Below are 19,096 nucleotides of genomic sequence, written 5' to 3'. Positions count from 1 at the left end.
TTGGCACTCAGCCCAGAGCACCCCTGCTATTTTGGAAACACCCTTTAGATGCCATTTCCAACGCATCAGATTGTTCCATATTCATAAACAATTATGCTTAGTAAACTTCTCTGAAATCTGGTTTACATATTCCAAGAACTGTTTAGCATGGCTCCTCCTGTGGTCTGCCTTTTTAGAGCATGCAGATTCCTTGGCTGTGATTTTAGTCCATTTTTATCACAACCTTCACTATTGCACCTTGGTCCACACTGTCTTCAGACGGTGAATGCTGATGGTTGGCATATCCGTAGCAGGTGTGCTCATCCTGTGTTCATTGGGTTTTATGCCATCCAAGCAGGCATTTTAACACAAGCATACACTTACATCACTATTTCTAAGTTTTAGTTAACAACAGAAATAAAAACTATATAACAAAGTTACTTTAACACCACGCATATAGAATCCATTTTTTTAATATTGTCGAAAAGCCAATATTATAATATGTATCTCTACCATTCCTCAGCGGTGGCTCCGCAGTTCCCGGGCAGAGCCCAGCGCCCAGCGCTCCCCACTTCCACCCCACCTGCGCCGCCCGCTCGCATCCAGCGAGCCCCGGGAGCGGAATTTTGGCTCGGGGGAGGGGAACGGCACGGACGGATCTGCACTGGGGGCCCCGAGCCCCCTGCCCATGGCTGGGGGCTGCTGGGGGTTTCTCCCCCTGCCCCAGAGCCGGTCCTGCTGCGGCCGTGGGGCAGAGCGGGTGCGGAAGGCGGGTCCGGGGCGGGAGCGGAGGAGGAGCGGGAGGAAGGGCAGGGAGAGGGGAAGGCGAGGAGCAGGAAGGCGAGGAGCACGAAGAGGAGCGGCCCGAGGAGGAGCAGCAGTGGCAGGAGCATTGCGGGGCTCCACGGCGAGCCCGCTGAGCCCGCAGCTCGGCTGGCCCCGGCAGCATCGCATTGCCCTGCGTGCCGCGGGTGAGCGCGGAGGGGAAGCTCGCCCCGAGCCGATCGCGGCAGCTCCGGGAGGGATTTTTGGGGGGCGAAAGGAGGGAGGTTGGAGGGGTTTGGGTCTCGCGGAATCCGGAGTCGCGTCCCAAATATATTTCGGTTTTGCTGGGAGCGGTATTTTTTCTTCCTATGACGAGGGGACATTTTTGGATGTGGCCGGAGTGCAGAGCTGAGCCGTGAATGGCCCGGGGGGATTTTGCGGGGCCCACGTGGCGCTCGGCCGGTGGCGGCGGGCGGGCCACGGGTTTGGGGATCCCCGGGAGAGGCGGGGATGAAAGGCGGGAGCCCCGGCGTGGGGAGAGGGGCGATAGCAGAGCTGGGGGAGCTCCGGCAGGCTGGAGGGGCGGTGGAGCCGGGAGATGAGTGGGGCCCGGGCCCCGAGCCTGAAAGTATTGTCGGGGAGCGGGGGAAGCGCTGAGTGCCTGGGGTGGGGGGATGCTGGAGAAGGGGACCCTGGGACACCTGGGAGCCGCGCTCGAACTGATATAAAATTTCAATAGTCAATCCGGATTTTATTTTTTATGCTTTTTATTTTAAAGCCAGCAGCGCTGGGTGGTCGGGGAGTCACCGCTCCACTCACAGCAAACACCACTTACAAGTTCGGTAAAGTATATATACTGTTTTTAAGCCTACAAAGCATTTTCCAATGTGCTCGGTTAGTCCAAATCAGCAAATATCAATAAGCTGGGAGCAGCAATTTCATAATCTTTCCAGGTGGTCGTTGGCTTCCTGTCCTTCTTGTGGTCATCTGGAGGGAGGTGATTTACACTGGTGTCTGCTACCTGATTTTATCACGTTGTTGTAGGTAAAAAATTGATGCAGCCAATTTAATAAAAATAAAAACAGAATTTATTCACAACCAATATACAGTCCTGACAGCCAACAATCAAGGAACAGCACCGACCCTGGGATCTGAGCTGGGTGAACACAGAGTCCGAGCTCACCAGCAGCGAATCCCCAATATTCACAAAGAGAGCCTGGTAGAGCCGGCTTAAATACAGTTTTTCTAGCCCGAGGCAGAGTCTCTTGTCTTCCATTCAGGACTCTCCTCTTTTTTCAGGTTTTTTCATATTCATGTCGTTTTATTTCTCTGTGCAAAAGTCTTAACAAAGCTCGTCCAGGAATCCATGTATTTTTGCTGCCAAGTTACTGGAATATGCATTTCAGATGTAAGTTTCTGATGGCTCAGATTATCTAGGTCAGACATCTTCATGGGCCATCATGGCTGGGTGGCTCCTGGTTCATTCTAGAGAGAACACCCATCTCCTGTTTCAGCCAGTGTTTTTCATGTGTTAATTTGGATTCCTTTCCTCTGCTGCCAGCTGTGGTTTCCTCACTCTCTGTAGCAATCCCTTGTCTCTGGCTAGTGTGCCCTCATGACTTGTTTGATTAGAAATCATACTATATCCTATGTAACACTCATACCATATCTGACAGAATACTCATAATGTACGAATTATCAATATACACATACACATATAGTCTCAATCAGCACGAATTGCCAAAATACACCTAACAATCCCTCCCCTTCTTCATAAACACATTAAGTGCTGTTTTTCTAAAAATGTTCATGCGTACATCTTTCCAGCCTTTTAAAAATTTTCCCTTAGAACCCATGTGATTACCTTTAGCTACTTGGTGCTTATGTGAGTTTACTGTTAGGATGGAAATACATGGAGTATACTCTTCTACTTCATGATATTCTTTTCCTTCCCTGCTGATGCAAATTGTTGTAATCACCCTTTTGTTTTTGAAATCTTTGCATTATCGCATTTGAGAAGCTGCTCTGGAGCTAAACTCTCACTTTTCTAGGGCTATTTTTCTGCTGATATGAGCCTTCCACAAATCCAGCAGTTGGATTGTTCCACCCTCTTCTTCTTTATTTCTGACTCCTGTCGTCTTAACTCTTGAGCTACCTGCTTTATTTTGCTCTCTGGATCCACCCCATCTTTATTCTTCAAAGACAAAAAGTCCTATCATATTGCAGACAAGCCCTGTCATCATGATCTTCAAGAAGGTCAAGAATAACTGGCTCATTCTTGAGGGATAGAATTTGAAATATGAAAATAGGCTTTCTTACCCAGTATGTTTTCTTCTTATCACACACCTTTTCAGGCGATTATGATCATAAGATAGTTTGTTAACTTGGAAATAAGCTACAGACTCCATTATTCCCCCAGTCTACATGGTGTGATTACACGTATCACAAATAGGGATGGGTATCTGTTCAATATTCCTCTTATAAATTTTATGCATGGGTGTTTCTGACTTTTTGCTTTTTGCATATAACATATTATTTTTCCATTCTAGTCACATATACTGAGTAATATTTAAGGTACTGTACCCACTTTTCTTACCCTTGCTGCAGTCTGCTGGGGCTGGGTGTGCTGAAGTCTCTGTCTCTGCTTGTCCTCTCAGGACAATCTGCAAACATTGCCTGCACTCATTACCAGGACTCTGCCTCTCCATGCTGGGCAAATTTTCCAGGTGTGAACCAGCTGTGCTGCACATGGTTAGACTCAGGCCCATCAGGATCCCCATATTTGTATTCTTCTGCTTCTGCTTATGCCCACTGGGTTGCTGCCAGCAGCAAGGTCAGACCATCTTCTCAGCAGCAAGAATATTCTTTTGGGGTCCCATACCCGGACCAAGCCACATACTTTTTTAAAAATGCCCCATCTTGATAGTTGAACTGTATCAGTTCTGCAGGGCACTGTGTTCAATCTCTGGTACTCGATTGTTAGAATTTGAGCTTGCGAATTTACTTTTTCCCTCTGTCCTGTTCTGAAACAAGTGATGTCACTCCAGGGAATCCAATTCTATTATGCCTAATTCAGTAGTGATTTCTAAGATACAGCTAGTCAGATACTGTTCTTCCTCTGTATCCCTTGTACATAAACCTCTTGGTCTATATCCAAGTGTGTGTAACCTAGACTTAGTGACAGCATTCGCATTTAAAATAGATGGATGTGCAACCAGTCACTGTGCAACTTACCTGATCTTTTTCAGTCATTTACTTGGCTTTTCTCTTTTACTTTGAATTTCGTGCTTACTAAATATCCAACAGTTTTTGTCGTACTTTAACTTATTTTAATTTTACTTTCAATGTTTCTTATAACTTCAATCTAGTTTGTATCTTATATACCCAGTCTTTCCAGATTTTTCACTAATCACATTACTTGTTTTATTATATTCTTTACAGTATCTTCTAACTATTCAATATGCTTAAAACAACTTCATGAATAATACTCATAGTTCCAAAGAAAAGATTTTACTTCTCGTAACAATCTGTTTTTACAACTTACAACCTTAGGTATAAACATGCATAAACACAGACTCATTTACTTATAAAACAAGAGGTGTTTTCCACACTTTAAAATTACTAGATGGACATTAATTATGATGGGATTCTTTTGATTTTTTGTGTAACTTTGTGGCAAATAATTTATCAAAGAATATTTTAAAAATTGAAAACAGGAAAAGATTGGGAAGATTTCATCTCACTTGTGCAAGAGAAGTTAGTTTAAGAGCAGTTTAGTTGCTTAGCTTACAGTTTGGCAATTTACTAGGCCTACAGTGTCTATTGAACTTGTAAATTGAGTCGTTTAGGAGATAAAGGCCTGGATGTCTCTTTTGTGGTTTAAACAAAGGGCTCAGCTCTGCCTTTGGGAGTCTTTAATAGGGAGCTTATCTAGCTCCCAGAAGAAGTTCTAAGTTTTACAACATTTAATAAAAACATAGTAACTTGATGCAACTATAACTTTTCTCAGAGGATGACAGTATTGTTTCAGATCACACTACAGTTCTTAAACTTATAATTGCTTCGTCTTAAAAACACATCTAAACTTTTAAAACTTCCACCCAATGTAGCTTTTCTTAATTTCACACATTGAATGTGATGTTTTAAATCTTTCTCTTCTGTTTAAGCACAAATATATATATATATATATTTTTAACCAATATACTACTAGTTTACTTTAAAGCACTGTAATCATAATAAATACAGCACAAATTTAACGCTTACAGACAGAGACTGGTTAAACACATATTTTATGCACATATCAATTATAAGCTGCAAGACTCGTTTGGACTTCAAACATATAAATCTGGCTGATTTACTTTAGAGCTGCTAGTTCTGTTAAACTTTTGTCCAAACTTTTAAAACTGCATATAGTTCACAGACTTGAGCAGACACTTAAGGATCTTGACCTTTACAATATTCTAAACGTCTTCTTAGCCTAGCCTTTTTGTGGTAACACAATAATTTACTTTCAACACTTCTGAAAACTTCTAAAACTTCTAAATTTTTTTTTAAAAACTTCTCAAGACTTTCAAAACTCCAAGCAAATTTCCAACAATTTTTTAATCTGCAAAAGTGCATCAATCTTTCTCAACTAGTCTCTCTTAAAAACTTTTTTTCAAAGTTGTACACCATCTCTATAGGTATGCACATAATTAAGGAGATACACTTCAATACTACTTTCTTCTAGGAAAGAAATTTTGCTATTTTTCTCTAATAACACCTCTAGATCTTTTCTTAACACATTGAAACTTAGTTTAGAAATTGATAAGGTATTTATTCTTTTATATTTTGGTGTCTCTCTTAATTGCAACACTTTTAATAATAGGAACTTCAAATTCTTTTCCTTTTTCTATTTCTGTAGGGACTTTTCATGTTTCACATCTTCCTGGTATTTCTATAATACATGTTTTCTTTGCACTAAGATCAAAAGCTTTGCTAATGTGAGCCTCTTGAGATAATGTGAGCTGTATCTACTGGCACTTCTTCCTTCTCTCTTTTTCTTGAATTCAACTTATTAGGAGGAGCAGATGGTCTTACAGCCTCCTACACAGGCTGGGCAAGGGAGGTAAATTGTCACAGGACTCCCAAGTCTTATTTTTGATTTTCAGCTTTAACCCTTGATTCTGACTCATCTTGTCCATTTTAACCTATTAGTAGTAAGTTTCTCATAAAGGAATTTTACCTTCTCACTATACCCTTCAATCCAGTGCCTGCAATACCTTAGAAGTTTCAGCAGCTGTCTGATCTCTCTTTTTGTCTGTGGGAGGGTAAAGCAACAATTCTTGCTACTCTTTCAGGGTCTAATTTATTTTTCCTTTTTATTAACCAATGTCCCAGATACTTAACTTCAGGTTCAGTAAACTGTAACTTAGATTTTGAAATTTTTAGGCCCTTATCTTTTAAGAAGTTTAATGATGTTATGGTACTTGCTTTTACATCTTTCTCTTTAGGATTAGCCACTAAGAGGTTATCTACATATTGTAATAATTTTGTCCCTTCTATTTGCACAAATTGATTTAATAATTGTTCAAGAGCCTGACCAAACAGATTTGGTGAATCTACAAACTCTTGAGGCAAAGATGCCTACTTGAATTGCTGCTTTTTATTTGTCTTTGGGTCGCAGCATTTCTGTAAATTTTGATTGGGAATAATCTTGTACTAGCATAGTCCCATAATCTGGCAGAGTCCCCTTCCTCTTTATTTTGCAAATTCTTACCACCCACGTGATGATGTAAAGCTTGGCAAGTCCATCTTTTTGAAGGTGCTAAACACAGGCTAGATTAGATGTTTTCTAATTTCCTCATCTCCCCCTATTTCTACGCAATAATGTATCATTAGTTCTTTGGATCTTATTTGTCTCTTGGGGCAGTTCTCTTAGTGTTCTAGCATCCACCTCAACGCACTATTTCTCAGAATTTCAGGTAGACTGTTCTCCTGTTCTTTTTCAGGTTTGCGCTGAGTATTTCCCTGAATCTTGCTCTTTTTTTGCTCCATTTCACAAGCTCTTCCTAAAGTTCCCTTAACGTACGTACCTTTTTCTGAGCTGAAAGGAATTCCTAGAAAAACTTTTTTACTGGTACTGTGTCTAAGTTCTGATCCCCTTTTGAAAAAATATTACCAGTCTACTAGACACACAGCGAACCGGTCTGTGGATTTTCGGCTGGTAATGAGCTCTTGTTCTTTTCTTTTACCTGGATTTCTTTTTCCCCCATGCTGGAGAACTTACCTTCCCCTTTCTGATCCTGCCCGTAATTGATCCCCCTAGCTCCCCGACTTTCAGGTTTTTTTGTCTGAAAATGATTTTTTGTCTGCTTCCCCCTCGACCGACCACTTTCCTCTCGGAAGAGTGGAACTGTGATCCTGGGGTCCACACTCGCTTCGTGACAGTGCCACGTCTCATGACTTCATGACTTGTTTGATTAGAAATCATACTATATCCTGTATAACACTCATACCACATCTGACAGAATACTCAAAATGTACGAATTATCAATATACACATACACATATAGTCTCAATCAGCACAAATTACCAAAATATACGTAACAAAATGCATCAGGCTTTTTATTATACATAAGCATTTAGTTGCTTTGTTGTAATATCTCTTAGCTTTAGCACAAGTTCCTCTATTTTATTCTAAGCATCAGTCCTCTTGCTACTTCCTGTCTTTTACTCTACTATACTTCTTTTATTTTGATGCTTTATTTGGCCATTTGGTCAGAAAGTTTCAGAACCTTTCTTTGTGTCTATTTTGGGCACAGCAGATAGAAACATTTGCTGATTCCATTGCCAATTGACACAAATCACAAAAACATTTTTCATAATCCTCCCCTTTATCTTATTGATTCATGTCTTTGCTTCAAATTGAGCTAATACTGTTTGAGTTTCAGTTTTATTTGGTTCTGCTTTGCCCTTGACTGTCATAAGGGAGTGAGTTTTTTCTCCTGGTTATTTTAGGGTTTATGGGCATTGCTGAAATCTGCATTCCCTGGATCACTGAATGCATTAACCTAATAAAGCATGGAATCAAACATGGTATAAACAATAGGCCTAATGCAGAAGAAAGCAACATAAACCCTAATGTTTTCCACCAGGCACCTTCAAACAAATTATTCCGTGAATTGTCAGTTAATGTGGAATTCCATTATTGCACTGGAACATGTGCAACTTGTTTAATTTTGTCTACCAAATGTGTAACAGCCTCTCCATTATCATCAGTCTCTAAACAGCACTCAGATGTACTAAATTTTCCACAAAACTCCCTTTCTTCAGCTCATAAGTAATCTGGGGCTAGCCTATTCTGATATACTGCTGCTCTGGTCTGGCTTAGTTGTCTAGCTACAAGCTTCAATGCCTCTGATGTTTGATTAAAAGTAATTTCTACACTGGCCTGTAATTAATAATTTGGTTAAGCATATAAATAGGGGTTCTATAACCCCAGTTAGTGTCCTGAGCCCAGGAGGCAGGATCACAGTAATCTGTGATCCATTGGGAAGTCCATTCTTCATTTTTCCAGGTCTGTTTTCCTCCTATTTCAGTTTGTTTTCTTCTGTGCAGAGTTTCCTAAAGAGATTGTCCCAAATATTCACCTTTGCTCTTTGGTAATAAAAATAATGCAGGTTGTATAATTGCAATTGTACAGGTACCTCTCCACCTCTTTGATAATTCATCATATGCCCTTTTACCACATATCCAAAATAATCCATTTGAAGCTTTCCAATTTTCAGCCTTCTGCCCCAGATTTTCCCAATATCCTTTAAGATCTTTTACCTCCTCAAAAGGAGGTGTTAGGCTTTTCCAGCAAACAGTTCCATTGGTACAATTGATGGAGCAATAACCTGTTGGTGGTTTTGGGCACCAGGTTGTAAAAGTGGAGTTGGTGGTATATATCAACTTGCAGGAGGTATGTCCTACATACGTAGTATAATTGTTTCCTTTCCTAGAAATACAAATTTGGCCTACTGCTTCATGAGTCAATATTTACCCCTCAGGTTGAATTTCATTAAATCTTTGTGTTGTGTTCCATAATATCAACTGATCAGGTCCAACCCCTTCTCCCCTCCACGGCCATTGCTCAGTCATTTGGGATCCCCACCAACCCAACAGTTAGTCACATTTAATTCCTTAACTACTTTTTGCATCAGATCAATAAACAAATTTTTTTCCTAACATGGGGAGGTCCCAATCCCTGAGTCTTTTCTTAATATTTTATACAGGTCACTTCCTGCTCTTGTTCTTTTTGGTTTGAACTTCCCCTAAATGCTTTGTGATGTTTTTCACTAACTCTTCCTTGAATTTATCTTGTATTCCCCCTTTATTTGAGTATCCCCACGTTCCTCCTTTGGGAAAAGAGAAGAATGGTTCTCCCTGGTGACAAAATTGATAGTTTCCAGGTGCCCATCCTCCCACTCCTGAATCTGTTGCTACCCAGTAACTCTTTTCTCCTGTTGTACAAGTTTCAAGTTGTCTTGGCCCATCACATCCTGCATTAATATGAGTGTGTGCTTGGGCCATGGTCCAGCCATACTTTACATTTTGGTAGCACTTCAAGCAGGGATTGGTTTCCCATTCCCTGGAAGACCCAACAGTACCAGAAGGCCCCACAGTTTTATTGTCCCTCTTCCTCCTTGGCCTCCCGGGGTGCTCCCAGCAGTGAGGGGTGCCATCTTCTCTGCAGCAAGGATATTCTTCAGGGGTTCCGTGTGAGCTTTCCTGCATTCCGTGCCGTTTCTTAAATACTTCCCAGTTCTTTGCTTTGGCTGGCTCGGATCCACAAGGGACTCGATTACGTTTGCAATGCTCAATCTTTTTAATATTTGCCTCACTTGATAGTCCCCCTCTTAATCCGTATTTCCACAACATCCACCACTCATAAGAATCTAGTTTTAATGTTCCTTACTGTAGTCTCTTTTTTTTTTTTTTTTTTAATATATTCAGTTAAAATCTGTTCAATGTGTTTACACTCTGGACACAACCCACTTGGAGGATAATCCCTGTGACAATGATAACACCACCTCTCCTTCCAATAGTTGCATTCAGTGCTTACAAAGGGATAGCAATTACAGTCCTTTTCAATACAGGTAATTTTATCTCCCGACATCTCTTGAGAATATGGCATCCCATATAACATCTTGTATGGGGAGATCCCATGCTCTGAGTTTGGCATTGTTCAAATATTTAACCACACCAATGGTAAATACTCGGTAAATATTGGATTAATGCTTAATCCAAGATAGTTTTTTTTTAATCATTAGTTTTGCTAGGCGATGCTTTAGGGTCTAGTTCATTCTTTCAACTCTCCCCAAAATCTGAGGGTGCCAAGGGGTAAAATAGTCCCAAGAGATCCCTAGAGCTTTCATTACTTTTAACACTTTTGAGGTAAAGTGGGAACCCTGATGCAAATCAATCACTCTAATCATCCCAAATCGTAGAATTATTTCTTCTAAAATAATCTTTGTAACAAAATGTGCTGTTGTTTGTGTCACAGGGTAGATCTCCACACAATGAATTAATTGGTCCACTATTACTAACAACTACTTATATCTTCCCATTTTCTGTAGTTTGGTAAAATCCACTTGTATCTTTTCAAAAGGCCTGTAGGCAGTTTTTCTCCCTCCCTGTGAGGTCTGTCTAGATGTCTTCTTGTTAATTTTCTGGCAAATAATGCATCCTTGTGTCTTCTGTTTTGCTATATCAAATATTCTTATACACTCAAAAACCTTTAAAAATTGGGCACTTAGTGCTCATGTTCCCCAATGAGTTCATGAATGTAACTTGGGAATTATTCTTTTAACATTACTTTTAGATAGCATTTCTCTACCATCTGGTAAAAGCCACTTATGCCCTTCTGGCTTAGCCCCTAGTTTCTGCATCTCTTGTATTTCCTTTGAGATATAGCATTTTTGATACTTTGTATCATCCTCACTGTTATTCCAGTTATTTAAAAAACACAGGTAAGCATACTGCTGCCCTTTGTGCTTCTGCATCAGCCAAATTATTGCCATGAGTCCCATAATCCATTCCCCTCTGATGTCCTCTTACATGGACAGCAGCTATCACTGATGGACCTCTCAAAGCTTCTGATACTCTCACTCTTATTGGAATGATTGGCTTACTTATTTCTATCTTAATGGGTCCATTAATGCTTATTATACATAAGCATTTACTTGATTTGTTTTAATATCTCTTAGTTTCACAACAACTTTGTCTATTTTATTTCAAGCATTGGTTTTCTTGCTACCTCATCTCTTTCACTCTACTGTACTTCTTTTATTTGGCTGCTTTATTTGGCCATTTGGTCAGAAAGTTTCAAAACCTTTCTTAGTGTCTATTTTGGCCACAGCAAATTGAAGCATTTGCTGATTCCATTGCCAATTGACAGGAATCACAAAAACATTTGTCACATAATCAGGGGAGGATGAGCCCTGGGACCCCCAAAAGCCCCTCAGCATGGCTGAGCAGAACCCGAGAGCGGGGGGGATGCCCAGGACCCACGGGGCCCCAGCAGCTCTGAGAAGAGGGACCCCCATAACCCCAAAGTAAGGACACTGGAAGCAGGGAACTCCTAGGAAGTGGTTTTGGACTTAGTGAATTTTGGAGGTATTTCTGGCCACCAGCCACCCAGTGACTTCTAGAGATGGACTTGGAGAGGAGGACCTTCAAAGCTAATGTCCTGGTTTAGGACAATTTTGGGGGAAAACCTCTAAAGGTCTTTCCTCTAGAAGACCAAATTCAAGTGGCTCCTCCCCCAACTGGTTCTTGAAAAATATTTCCTTTGAGAAAAGTGGAAAACACTGTTTATTTAACAGGCAAAGCACTCACCAGCCCAAGTGTCATGGTTTGACCCTGGCACAATGCCAGGGCCCCCATGAAGGGTATATTTCCAAAATGGTTGCTGTGAGATGTGACCCGGGAACAGAACAAAGCAGGCTCCCATTCGGGGATGGAGGGAAAAACACAACACTTTATTTATTACAAATCTAGAAAGGAACACATACCAAGCTAAAAATGAAAACCTTCCAGATACTTTCCTCCTCCCCCTCCCTTTTCTCCACAGATTCACCACCCCTCAAGTAACCAACCCTCAAATCCATCAGGGATAGAGGAGTCCCCCCTTGCCTCATAGGCCTCCCCCGGAAGCACAATTAAAACCTCCTGTGCTTCCGCGTCACCCATGGCCCTGCACAGAGAACATCGGCCCCCAACGTCCAGCGCTCTCACCACTGCACATGGGCCAGGACTGCTTTTAGGGTTCCCCATTTAAAGATGCTCCACCCAGTTCCAGTAGCAGCAGTCTCTCAACTTTGGGACACCAGTCCCCCCCAAATTTCACCCCCTGGGGCCGAGGGGCCTCATGAACAGTGTCAACATTGGGACACCAGTCCCCCCCACATTTCATCCCCCTGGGGCCGAGGGGCCTCATGAGCAGAGATCTTCCTCTCCGTGGACACAGAGGGCATCTCACACCCTCCTCAGCTGTTTCTGTTCACGCCGCTGCTTCACTCTTGACTCCTGGGTGTTGCCTCCCCCTAAATACAGTCTCTGGGTCACAGGAAAAAAACACGGGTCTGTCCATGGCTATACAAGAAAGAGTCCAGCCCAAGGCCACTCCATTATCTCTTCCACTCAGGATTCTTCTCTCCTCTTCCAGCTTTCCTCACGCTTGCCCATTTCATCTCTCATCTCTCCCTCTCACCTCATCCTGATTCAGGAGGATTCAGTATTTGTAAGGTTTCTATTAGTCTACAAAGGGGTTAAAATCTTCACTTCTGCCTGTCCAGGACTCCCACAGCTGCCAGGCACCTTCTCTCGACGCATCCCCCGCTTCTGGCCGGCTGAGTTGCTAGCACAATTTCTGTCTCTCTCTCCGGGGGGGGGTGCCCAGACATCTCAATTCTCATCAACCCCTGCATGTTCTCCTCCACCTCTGCAGCTTTTGGGGCTCCCGGCCTCCTCCCTGTCATGGCCTCCCCCTCCCCCACCCACACGCAGCTGGGCAGGGGAGAGGCCAGACCTACTCACCAACGCCAGATTCCCAAAGAGGAAGTTCTCTGGGAATCTCCTGCTTTTAACCCCCGTGTGTTCTCAGAGGCGTATCCAGATCCTCAGTGGCCACATCACATGCCAATTTTGAATTTGGCCACTGATTGGCCCGACTTAGACCTTTCCAGAAACACATTTCCAGGCCAAACCACGACACCAAGAAACGAGCAGTATTAAGCAATAAAACCTCTTGCTGCTCCAGAAGAGATGACAAACTCACAAAGCCCCTCCATGGGCTGTAGCTCAGCTCACTCAGTCTCTTATCAGTCCCTCTGGTGCTGGAAATGCCGCGGCCCAGCCCCGGTGGGGCACAGGTGTGAGCTCCTGGTGCTCTTGTGAGTGCTCAGTCCAGAGCAGGTTTAGACAGGTCCAAAGACAAGGAAAGCCAAAAACCACAGTCCAGGGGGAACTTCTCTGCCTCAGCAAGCTCGAACTAACTAAAAGCAAAAGGAGAGCTCTGTCCTGCTGTCTGTCCATCCGCAGACAACAGAGGAGCAGGAATGTGGAGGTTCTGAAATGAGAGAGGTTCTGAAAACAAACTCCATGTTTCTTCTTCCTCTTTGCTCTCAGAACCAGCCTTAATGATACAAAACTTACTTCAGAGGAATGGGGATGCGAGCATCATGAAGTCACTCCTGAGACCCCTAAACCCCACTCAGCCTGTCTAAGCAGGAGCTGGGAGAGGGAGGATGTCCAGGACCCATGGGCCCCTCAGCAGCTCTGAGAATAGGGACCCCCATAACCCCAAAGTAAGGACCCTGGAAACAGGGAACTCCTGGGAGAGGTTTTCGACTCCTTCTTGATTTTTGGAGGTATTTCTGGCCACCAGACACCCGGTGACTTCTAGAGATGGAATTGGCCAGCGGGACCTTCAAAACCAATGCACTCACATCTTGTTTTTCTCCCAAATTAGGATTTCCCATTCCCAGACCTTATCTGGATAGAGGAGAAGGCTGCGAGGAAGTGGAAGATGCTCCAGGACACTGAGGCAGGTGAGGAGGAAGTCAGTGCCCCTTTCTCCCTCTCTCCTGCTCCATCTCCCAGCCCAGCACTGCCCCTGGCTGCAGGACAACCCTGCTGCCAACGCTGTCCTGCTGGGGATGGACTGGGGGGATCTCTTTCTCCTTCCCTCTGGCACGGAGGCAAATCCCTTCCTCTCCTTGTCCTTCCTCCCGCAGACAAGGAGCTGAAGATGGAGAGCAGGGAGGACAAATCCCCACGGCAGAACTTCATGGACGAGGCCGTTTTGAGTGGCTCCACAGCACGGGAACCTAATGGGGCTGAAAAGCCTCGGAGATCCCTCAGGAGGAGGGGCTCCAAACCCAGCCCAGGATATGCTGAGGGAGAAAGACCCAGCCTGTGCCAGGAAGGCAGCCAGAGATCTGGCCAGAGCTCTGAGGTGGTGGTCAATGAGCAGCTTAATGATGGCAAGAAGCCCCACCAGTGCTTGGAATGTGGGAAGAGTTTTCCCGCGAGCTCCTGCCTGATCATCCACCAGAGGATCCACACCGGGGAACGGCCCTACGAGTGTGGGGAATGTGGGAAGAGCTTCAGGATCAGCCACCAACTCACTGCCCACCAGAGGATCCACACTGGGGAACGGCCCTACGAGTGTGGGGAATGTGGGAAGAGCTTCAGGATCAGCCACCAACTCACTGCCCACCGGAGAATCCACACGGGGGAACGGCCCTACGAGTGTGGGGAATGTGGGAAGAGGTTCCAGACCAGCTCCCACCTGATCACCCATCGAAGGATCCACACTGGGGAATGGCCCCACGAGTGTGGGGAATGTGGACAGAGGTTCAGGATCAGCTCCCACCTGATCGCCCACCAGAGGATCCACACCGGGGAACGGCCCCACAAGTGTGAGGAATGTGGGAAGAGCTTCAGGATCAGCTCCCACCTGATCGTCCACCAGACGACCCACACCAATGAACGGCCATATAAATGTGGAGAATGTGGGAAAGGCTTCAGGAGGAGCTCCAGCCTGAAACTCCACCAGATGACCCACACTGGGATACGCCCTTATGTGTGTGGGGAATGTGGGAAGGGCTTCCGTGACAGCTCTCGCCTGATCATCCACCAGACAATGCACACTGGGGAATGCCCCTACACGTGCTCAGAATGTGGGAAGAGCTTCATTGAGAACTCCAGGCTGATTATGCACCAGAGGATCCACACTGGGGAGAGGCCCTACAAGTGCGGGGAATGTGGGAAAAGCTTCATCCAGAGCTGCCATCTGATTATCCACCAGAGGATCCACACTGGGGAGAGGCCCTGTAAGTGCAGGGAATGTGGGAAAAGCTTCACTGCGCCCTCCGCCCTGATTGCCCACCAGAGGATCCACACTGGGGAGAAGCCCTACAAGTGCGGGGAATGTGGGAAAAGCTTCAGCCAGAACTCCAGCCTGATGGTCCACCAGAGGATCCACACTGGGGAGAAGTACTATGAGTGTCCTGAGTGTGGGGAGAGGTTTCAGAGCAGATACCGTCTCCTCAAGCATCAGCAGATTCACACAGAATAGAGGCCCTTCCGCTGCCCCGACTGCGGGAGAGGCTTTAAGAAAAACTCCACCCTCATCACCCACCAGCAGATCCACGCTGGGGAGAGGCCCTAACAGTGTCCCAAGTGTGGGAAGCGCTTCTCCCAGAACTCTACTGTGACCCAGCACCAAGGGAGGCAGCAGTAAGGGAAGCCCTACAAGTGCCCCGTGTGCGGGAAGAGCTTTGAGCGCTGCTCCAACTCCATCCCCCACTGGAGGACCCCCATTGGATGGTCCACGATGACCCTCGTTGGGCAGAGACTAGGTGATCCATGGTCCTTTTGATCCATGTTAGGAAGACACCTGGCTGGTGGTCTCCACATTTTCCTGGCTCCTCTTGGACACTTGGGCAGCAGGAGAAAAATCCATTGGGATGCAAACCGACATCAGAATTTCATAGGGGACAGTACAGTTTTTTACTTTCGACCCCAAAAATACCTCACCTTTTGCATCCAATCATTTCTTCAGGTGGCATCAAGGAATACTGGGTGGTGTTGGAGGTCTTTTCCAACCTAAATCATTCCATGATTCTAATTCTCCCTGGCCTAGAGACATCTTCCACAGCCAAATGGTGATGGACTGGAGCAAAACCACAAGATTTTGGAGGCAGTGGAGTGGAAATTCCTCTAGAAAAGGTCCTTTCTACCCACCCAGGCACATGGATACTCAGCCAGCATGTACACATAAATCCTTTTATTTTGGCCTTGATTTTCCTTCATATTTCTTTATCCCTTCACCCACCATTGGGGTAAAAATAAAGACATTTAACTAAGTCACGGATGGTGACATTGGGGAATATGGTGGGGATGGAGCTGGGGACATGGACAAGGACGTGGGTGCGGACATGGCTGTGGATGGTGACATTGGGCATGGGGGGGGTCACAGGTATAGATGGTGACATGGGGCTATATGGCCATGGATGAGGACATGGGGGACATGGCCATGGGTGGTGACAAGTGGCCTAGGGGCCAAGTCCATGGGTTGACATGTCCATGCCATGAGGTGTCCCATGACCAAGGACAGCACATCCCCACCACCACCACGATACTGTCCCCTTCATGCTCCCGTTTATTCCCTGCTCTTTCCCTGGCTGTGACACCTCCCTTGCAGGATGTCCCCATGTCCTGGTGACCCGTGTCCATCAGCCACTCTCAGTGGCTCCAGCAGCAGCCAGAGCCCGTCCTCAGCACGCAGGATCAGCTCGGGCTTGTGGCGCGGGGGTGGCCTCGCCGTGTCCCTCCGCAGCGCAAACCGGGACAGTGTCAGTGCCACTGCCACCTTCATCTCAGCCATGGCAAAGCTCTGCCCGATGCAGTTCCTGCCACCACATCCCCACTGTCAGTGTCACCCCACTGTGAACCCAGCCAGAGACGGGGGTGGCACCTGGGGACACTCCTGTCCCCACTCCACCACTTACCTGGGGCCAGCAGAGAAGGGGATGAAGGACAACCGGGACCATCCCTTGCTGTTCTCTGGGCTGAACCTCAGAGGGTTGAACACCTGGGGTGACACCGGCACAGTCACCCCGAGGGGACACAGCTGTCACCATCATGGTGACAGGGACACCTCATAGGGTGGTCCTACCTCAGGCTCAGGCCAGAGGTCTGGGTTGTGGTGGGTCCCGTAGATGCTCATCGGGCAGATGACCCCTGGTGGGATGGGAATGGCCACTTTAGGGACAGCATATGAGGGTGGCTGGTGACACTGGGGACACCCTGGCCATGCTATACCCTTGGGGATGACACGGCCATCACGCAGGGGAATGTCCTCAGTGCAGCACTGAGACACAGCAGTGACAGGAGAGTGCAGCCGCAGGCTGTTCTTGATGCACATGGTGGTGAAGGGCAGCTGGAACAGGTCCTCCCTGGGGACAAAACAGGGGTGGCATCGTGTCCCCAAGCCACATGAGCAGGGGTGGCCCTGGGGACATCTCACCATTCAATGTCCGCAGTGTCCCGGCCAGCCAGGAGCTCCTGGACCTCCTGGCGGCATGACTCCTGGTGCTCAGGGTGGCCAGCCAGGTTATAGAAGAGCTATGCCAGGCCACTGGCCGTGGTGTCATGACCTGTGGGGACATTGGGTGAGTGAGGGGACACTGGAGTGGCTCCTCCCCAGTGGCGCCTGGGAGCTCGTGCTCACCCTCAAACATGAAGGTGTCAGCCTCAGCCGCGATGTCCTCGTCCGACAGGGTGTGGCCGTTCTCGTCCTGCGGGGGTGAGATGAGCCAGGGGCCACCTGGGGCCACTGGTCTACGGCCAAATCCCATCCATGGCCACCACTCATCCCCAATGGCCACCACCCTACAGGCACCACCATGCCACTGGCCATCAGCTCTATGGTCAATGCTGCCCATGGCCACCACTGTTCCCCTGTGGCCACCAGTCTATGCCCAAGTCCCTCATGGCCACCAGCATCCTCCTGGCCTCTATGGCCAACCCTTCCATGGCACCACCATCCCCTTGACCACCATCCCCCCATGGCCACCACCCTGTGGTCACCATCATCTTCCCATGGCCACAGCCACCCTCTTGTGCACTTCCATGTCTCCATGGCCACCATCATCCCCCATCCCCTCATGGCCAACAAAGGACGAGGGTTGGGGGACAACCAGAGGCTGGACATGGTGACACCTTTGGGTGGCCTTGGGGAACCTCAAGGACAGGTTGGTGGCCACTGTGGGGTGGCATTTGGTCTGGCAGTGGTGACACCTCTGGGGACCTGTGGACTTGGGTTGGTGGCCACTGCCTGGGCACTGCCAGGTCTCTGTGCCAGGTGCAGTGACACCCATGGGTGCCCCTGGGGACCCATCTGATGTCCCATGTCTAACCTGAGGCACTGAGGAGTGGCTGGAGGGTGCTGGGGTGGAAGAGGCACAGGACAGGCAGCCAGAGAAGTTCCCACCAGAGGCAGCCATGACGGTACTGGGCCACCAAGGTGTCCACCTGCTGTAGGGCTTCCTCCGTGCTCTGGCCCTGGGGACAACAGGACATGTGTGTCACTGGGGGCACAGATAGGCTTGGGGACTTGTGTGTCACCAAGACACTCCCAGCCTTGGGGACATGTGTGTCTGTCCCCACTGTCCCCTTGCAGGTGCCACCACTCTGTCCTCACCATCCCAAGTGCCACCACCTCATTCCTTCGGTCCCCTCACAGGTGCTACCACCCAATTGTTCCTTTGCAGGTGCCTCCACCCCTGTCCCCGCTGTCCCCGCAGGTGCCACCCGCTGTCCTCTCACCATGCCGGTGTGTCCCAGCAACCAATTGTGCCAGGGCAGGATGGGGAACTTGTTCAGCTGGTGACAAGTGGCCCGGAATTGGGTGACAGCCACCAGCACATCCCAGAGCCACCGCAGCAGCAGGACCACCACGAAGGTGCCCAGGGCCACCATGCCCAGGGAACCTAGCACCGTGGCCACCGCCATGGAACCGCTCCTGGGGACAGGCTGGGGACAGGGCAAGGAGCGGGCATGGGCGGTGTCACCGCGGGGTCACGTGGCGCCGCGCTGGGTGTCACCGGATCCGCCTTTTGTCGTAATGCGCGTTCTGGTGGCAGCGTCCTCTGACACATCCTGATGGCTTCTTTTGCTGACATGTCCTAGTCCAGCGTCCCCACATGTGTATCCTGGTGGCATCGTGTTCCCCCCTTCATGTGTCCCTGTCTCCCTGTGTGTGTCCCTGTCCCCTCCATGTGTCCCTGTCCCTCCTTCCCTCTGTATCACCATCCCC

The 19,096-nt window shown here is 47.1% G+C and overlaps 1 protein-coding gene and 1 pseudogene across 1 annotated transcript; one reads left to right on the top strand and one right to left on the bottom strand.

Annotated features, from left to right (window-relative positions):
* The first annotated feature begins 824 nt into the window (after window positions 1-824).
* Window positions 825-16,142, top strand: LOC135287367 (zinc finger protein 664-like). Its single transcript, XM_064400725.1, has 4 exons — window positions 825-950; window positions 1,523-1,586; window positions 13,742-13,820; window positions 14,007-16,142. The coding sequence occupies exons 3-4, from the start codon at window positions 13,799-13,801 to the stop codon at window positions 15,350-15,352; spliced, it is 1,368 nt and encodes a 455-aa protein (XP_064256795.1). The 5' UTR covers window positions 825-950; window positions 1,523-1,586; window positions 13,742-13,798; the 3' UTR covers window positions 15,353-16,142.
* Window positions 16,143-16,438: 296 nt separating this feature from the next.
* On the bottom strand, window positions 16,439-18,792 carry LOC135287243 (leukotriene-B4 omega-hydroxylase 3-like; annotated as a pseudogene).
* Window positions 18,793-19,096: the final 304 nt, after the last annotated feature.

This window comes from Passer domesticus, chromosome 29 (assembly GCF_036417665.1).
Source record: "Passer domesticus isolate bPasDom1 chromosome 29, bPasDom1.hap1, whole genome shotgun sequence".
NCBI lineage: Eukaryota > Metazoa > Chordata > Aves > Passeriformes > Passeridae > Passer > Passer domesticus.
This window is presented reverse-complemented; position numbering and strand designations above follow the sequence as displayed.